At 28.6% G+C, this 6611-nt stretch overlaps 1 protein-coding gene across 1 annotated transcript in view; it reads left to right on the top strand.

Moving 5' to 3' along the window:
• Positions 1 to 2234: 2234 nt before the first annotated feature.
• The window catches only part of LOC124419831, an 81350-nt gene continuing 76973 nt past the window's right edge, over positions 2235 to 6611 (top strand). The window contains exon 1 of the mRNA XM_046950605.1: positions 2235 to 2916. Within this exon, the coding sequence (XP_046806561.1) occupies positions 2847 to 2916 (70 nt within the window). The 5' untranslated portion in view covers positions 2235 to 2846. The remainder of the gene's footprint in view (positions 2917 to 6611) is intronic.

Below are 6611 nucleotides of genomic sequence, written 5' to 3' on the forward strand. Positions count from 1 at the left end.
TGTACAATTTTGATTACATTTTTAATTATTTCAATTAATTTTTTAATTGATTGAAAAAAAATTTTTAGTCTACTTTTCTATTATAGTTTTTTTTCTAATATTTTACTTTGAATATTTATAATTCTTAAATAGTCAATAAAATTTTAGGCATATTTTTTTTTAAGTTTCTTGACAATTTATGAAACACTTTATATGTTCAATTGTAACAATAAACTTATATTTTTTGTAAATGCTGAACGCACTGTTAAAGGTCTAGTATTCCTTTAACGTTGTGTGTAATCGTTTAATAAATTGATTGTTTAATAACCTTCATAATTGATTTTTAAAAAATTCTTTAGACGACAGTATAAGTGTAGAAATACAAACCAGCGGATGCAGTTGCGTTTTCTGCTTCCCAGATAAATTGTAAATTAAATGGAATGCGGTTACGGTTGCGGAGTTTGTAGCCATTTTATTGTTTTTGTATTTCATAGTTTATTTTTTCACCACATGGTTTTTGTTCATTAAAAGTATGAATGGCATGGCAGTTCTAAATGTAAATGAGAGAAAATCCGTAAACAAATTAAAATAAATTTTAATTTTGGTGCGGATTTTTTCAACGATTTAAGTTGTTAAAACTCAATATAAAAAAATATCCGTCTCCGCAGCCGCAATATTGTATTTCTACCCTAATTCATTTGATTGATAAATTAATAAAAAAATAATTTTATATTTATTAAATATTTAATTTATACAATTAATGAATTAATCAATGTTAAATTTTGTCTCTATTATTGACATTAATTGTTCTGATTAATTCGTTAATTTGAAAAAAAATATATTTTTTTATTTTTTTTTTATAAAATTGGTAATCGATATCATCATTTTGGTTATAGGTGCAAAACTTCTTGATACAATTATTTTGATAATCGAAACTTGTTCTCAGTTTTTTCTGTACTGTTTTGGAAAGCTGTTTTTAAAACCTTCATACATTGAGAGAAAGTACGGATAGAAAATTAAAATTTAATTTAAGTTTTTTCTATGTTTACAAAATTGTTTTGTTATTTGTCAAAATTTGTATACCCTCCATCAAAAAAGGTGGGTTTTGATTTTGTCATTCCGTTTGAAATTGAAATATATATATTGGGTCCATATTAAATCTGTCTGTCTGTTGAAAGCACTATAGAGTCCGAACGAAATAAGCTTATTATTGAAAATGGATTATAGGGAAAAAATTAAAGAATATTTTCAGCATAATTACTTGTTTTCGTGATATAGTGTATTATTGTACTATATATTTTGCGCAAATATTTTCCAATATTAATATAGATTTTACTAATAACAAATTTGTCGTTATTTTTACGTTATTCATAAGCAGTTGATATATATTATTACAGTGTTAAACATTTAATCTCAAACTCGTTCTCTGACCCATAATGTCTGTCTATCCGTAATTTCAGATTGGATAACTGATCATAAGAGCAAGTATGAAGTATAAATATAAATAAATCTTAATCCCCAATGAAAGGTACTCTTCGAAAATTCAGAAGAGGTACTCATACATTTTAATTACATTTCAAAATTCTGTGAGAATATTTCTATTGTAGGACCCTTTGTTAGTTCTAGTATGTAACAGTTATTACTTTTTTTCCTTTAACTTTTTGTCAGTTTATTTTATTAATATACATATATTATTTCTATACCGGTATAGCCAAGGCTAAAAAAAATCAAAAGCTGAAATTGCAACTCTGTTTGTCATCCACAGCCGCGGTTGGATGACAAACATTATTTATTTCAGTTATACCGATACCGTTATAATGCTAATTTGAATACTGAAACCCAAATAAAAATTGAAAATTCATAATATTGTAATCAAAATTATAGCAAAGACTAAAAAAGTCAAAAGTTGAAATGGCAACTCTGCTTGTCACCCACAGCTGCGGTTGGACCCTTAAGACTATGTTGATTTCAATCATTCTTTGTTTTAGTTATGACGATTTCATACCAAATTTATTTGGCAACAATAGGCTAAAGTTGTAGTTTTCACTACATATAGAGAAAACACAAACGAATGTTTTAAAACCATTTTGTATTGTTTTTCATGTTGGTGGTAGATACATACACATTGAACTTCCATAGCTTTGTAGTGAATTCACACTCTCTGTGCGCATGACAGTTAATATAATGTCAAAATAAAACAGGTACAACCTATGCAGATGCTAAGAAAGTCTTCAGTTTGATTCGGAACGTGAAAAAACTACTCGTATGTGTTACAACGGTGTGTACACATTATTCTTTCTTATCTTTCTTTCATGGATGTATAGCCAAAAGTGAAAATATTTTGGGAACACATATTAACTACATAATTTATAGATATTCAAACATTCGCTTATTTACAAATTCCCAAAAAAATTAAAAATATAATAATTGTTTGCGATTGTATACAATAAAAATTAATTTTCCACTTGTGCAATGGAGGATTTTTGCCATAAACTAAATATGAATATACACATGTATATGTAAATAAAAATAACATATATTAAATACATATATTTATATGTATAGTTAAAAAATATTGCAATAAAAAATAAGAATATACATATATATCGATATAAAATCAAATATGAATACACATTAAACAGTGAAATATTAAGAAAATTTAATAATTTTATTATATACATATGTATGTGTGTGAGTTTATTCTGAGTAGGGAGTGTGCACTTTTATTACACATACTGTAGTAGTTGTATGTTTAATGTACATGTAAACTACATACATACATGTAACTCAGAGTAGATGTAAACATATACAAAAGGAGTGCGAACATTATATTTACATATAAAAGAAAACTCCAAAGTAAATGAAAGATGGCGTTTTTATTGCTTACATTTTCATTTGCCGCAATTGCTTTCGATTTTACGTGCGGAATTAAAGATGGTCAGTATTAATTTATTTTTATATCCTGCATTTTTTATTAAACAAATATATTTTAATTTAAAGATGTTGAACATACTTTATCTGTATGATATGTTCTAATAAAAAGTAACTAATCTTCGACAAACAATTTGTTAACCATGAAGAGTTGAAATTTAAACATGAAAAAATCCTTAAAAGATTTCTTCAAATAGTTTGCTCATACATACATATTTTTTTATAAACATTTTATGAACGCGTCGGTTTGCTTTTTAATCTGCAATATTGAAAAAATAAATTATTGCTTTGAAATATTTTTTTCGTTTACCATACAAAAATTTTAAGTTTTTAGTTATATAGTGTGCAAAAAAATAATAAAATACAATGTTAAGTTATTGAAAGTGGTATTTTTCTGTAATTTTCGGGAAAATTTTTGATATTTTGAGAGAGTAAAATTTTAACATGTTTGTTGGATTTGCACAGAACTTGCCTGCGAGAAGAGCGTAATGTTATTGTTATAAAACAATGTCAATGTTTCACTTCTTGCTGTTCAATAGTGTTTAATAAGGAAATAACTTCACAAAACTCAAATGGTTTTGACTTGAAATATAGATTCAAGAGCGCTGGAAAACAAAAAGTGATGTTTTAAATGTTTTAAACCCTACTTTATTGTCTAAAAAGAATTTTGTTTTAAGTTTTCAAGCCCAGAATGTTTTTGACCATTTGGAGATTAATCCACATATTTTTAGGAGCAATATTTCTATATCTTCCAATTTATTTTTTCTGAGAGTTTTAAAACAGACTCAATCGTAATTAACAATGAGTAAACGAAATGTAAAATAGTAAACTTTGAGAATTAAAAGTAACAAGTTAGAGCCCTATATTCGGCTGTGCCGAATCTTAAATCCCCTCCACTAATAGATTTGTAATTGATCAAATATTTTGTATAGAAAGTCCCCAATATTTTAATAGCTACAAATGCAATTTTACGAATATTACAAACACCACTTTCTTTTATAATTTAATAGCGCTCTAAAAGTGATTCTTGTATTGTCGTATGAACGTTAAACAAAATTTCATTATCCTTTCTGTATATAAATATTTGGGCCAAATTTTGTAAGGATGTTATTTAGATATGAATTATATGCGTTTGAGTGTATTTTTGAAGAGAACTTTATACGGGAGCTATGACCAATTGTGGACCGATAGGAAAAAAAATTACAGTTACATTTCTGTGTAAAGTAATATTTTCGACTAATTTTGTATAAATATCTTAATTTGCTATGACTATGATTGTGGCCGATTGGAAAAAACTTTAATGGTAACATTTCCGTGTGTAAAAGTAATATTTGTGACAAATTTTGTATAAATATCTTAAATAAGTAATGAGTTATTTGTGTTTAAATGATTTTCTTGGAAGCCATGATCAATGGTGAACCGATTCGAAAAAATGTTTATGGTTACATTTCTATATACAAAGGTAAATTTTGTATAAATATCTTAATTAAGTAATGAGTTATGTGCGTTTTATTAATTTTTTTGTAGGGACCTTGTGTCGAAGCTGCAACCAACTGTGGGCCGATCCGGAAAAAATTATACATTTTTGTATAGAAAACTAATATCTGTGCCAAATTTAGTATAAATATCTGAATTAGGAAATAGGCGTTTAAATGATTTTCGGCAACATTTCTGTTTACAGAAGTAATATCTGTGCTTAATCGACTTAGAAAACGATTCTAGCCGATTGGTATACCTGACTTAAAAATTCGAGCTTAAATATAAGTAAGTTTCTTACGAGCAAAAATATATCTACAGTTTCATGACAATCGGTCTATAATGACGCTTCCCCCATATAAGGTCTCTTTCAGAAAATTTATTTAACGAATATTACTGTTTATAGGGGAGCATTCCATTTTCGGCATACGGTTTGAAAGTGGGTATATAAGATTCGGCGTAGTCGAATATCACAATCTTACTTATTTATTTTAGTTTTACACCGTTGTCCAAGTTTGGAGATGATTTTTGAAAGTATTTGATATAGGAACAGTACAAAATAAATTAAAACCACACGTCTATAGAGAAAATAGCAACTTTGTTTTTAAAAATCTGTTAACAATTAACAACCCCATGCAAATCCTCCCAAAACAAGCGACTTTAATTCCATAAGTCTCTTAATTGCACCAATATTACGATGAAATTTAGCATAAATATCTTTTATATAAATCAAAATCCTTCCAGCAATTGGTATGAGCATCGGCCCATATTAAGCCCTAATCCCCATATAAAGTATCTTTCGGAAAAAAGGTCGATAACGTCGTCAATCAATAATAGATTTTTAAAAACAATATCGCGTTTTACTGTTTCTAATGTTTCTAATCAGTTAATAGTACAGTTTCTAAATAAAATGCTTTAAAATATCATCTCCAAACTTAACAACGGTGCAAAACTCAAATAAACAAACATTATTTTGCTGATGAAATTCACACATATCTCTCCAGTTTACTTAAACGCTACAAATGTCATTATAAAGTCTTCAGCTTCTGCTTTCTATTCTCGTGGAGAAACCTAAAATTGGTTCAGATTCAACTATGGTACTGACTTATTCCAAAATTTTGGAGGTGTTTGGAAAATTTCAAAAACATTCTTGTTCTACTCGGATCCACCTTTCGTTTATTTTGTCTCACTGTGTTATAGAAGTCAGGCAAAAGACTCATAAATAACATGTTCTATAAACTCAAGCAGGAAAGCTGGAACAATGAGCCAACTTGGACTCAAACAAATAAGATATGGCCATTTCTTGACCATACTAACCATCTTCTAAGACAAAGCCGAACCCAACTCAGGAAAATTAAAGCTGTCATCACAGGAAACTGTATATTTGGTAACCACGTAATGCGACTTGGATTACCTTACAACGACTACTGTATAAGCTGTTAAGATAAGGTAAAAGATAATCAATCGAACATCTTCTCTGTCACTGTCCTGCATTGGAGGACATTCGACTTCTAAATCTGTGACATCAATTTGTGGAGGTTACCTCATAATTATTAGAGATTAAAATAGATAACCAGAAGTCTTTATTAGGCGAAACAAATTCCAATAGCACTAATTAGCAGTTCATTCGATTCCAAGACTCTTTTCTCTTAATCTCCGTCTCTCAGCATCTACTACTACTATTAATACCTCTTTCCACTTTCTATTTCCTCTTCTTCTTTTCAGTCGATTAAGCTATGTCCGTCCGTCTGGCTGGCTGTCCATGTAAACCTTGTGCGCAAGGTTTAGGTCGCAATTTTCGAGATTATTTGATACAATTTGGCACACACTCTTTTTTTGGACCAAGGACGAAGCCTATTGAAAATGTTCCATTATGTCGCCTAGCCCCCATACAAATGTACCCCCCGAATAGGGCCTTTGGGCTCATACTTAAGTTAAATGTTCTATTATGTTCAGAAAATGACTTGAACGTCAAAATTCCCATACAAAAACATTAATAAAACTTTTAAATTCTACATAAATAACTTTGAAGTATATACCAACATTTATAATCTCTTTTTTGACAAAAATAAGAAAAACAAGTAAGAAAGTATAGCCGACCATATGTATGGTATCATACATCACACAGTGGTATAGGAAAAAAAAAGAGGGAAATAATTCGGTAACTTCTAAACGGTTAATCCGATTTTAATGAAATTTGGTATGCACAAAGAGGAGGTGTTGTC

The sequence above is a fragment of the Lucilia cuprina genome, chromosome 4 (assembly GCF_022045245.1).
Source record: "Lucilia cuprina isolate Lc7/37 chromosome 4, ASM2204524v1, whole genome shotgun sequence".
NCBI lineage: Eukaryota > Metazoa > Arthropoda > Insecta > Diptera > Calliphoridae > Lucilia > Lucilia cuprina.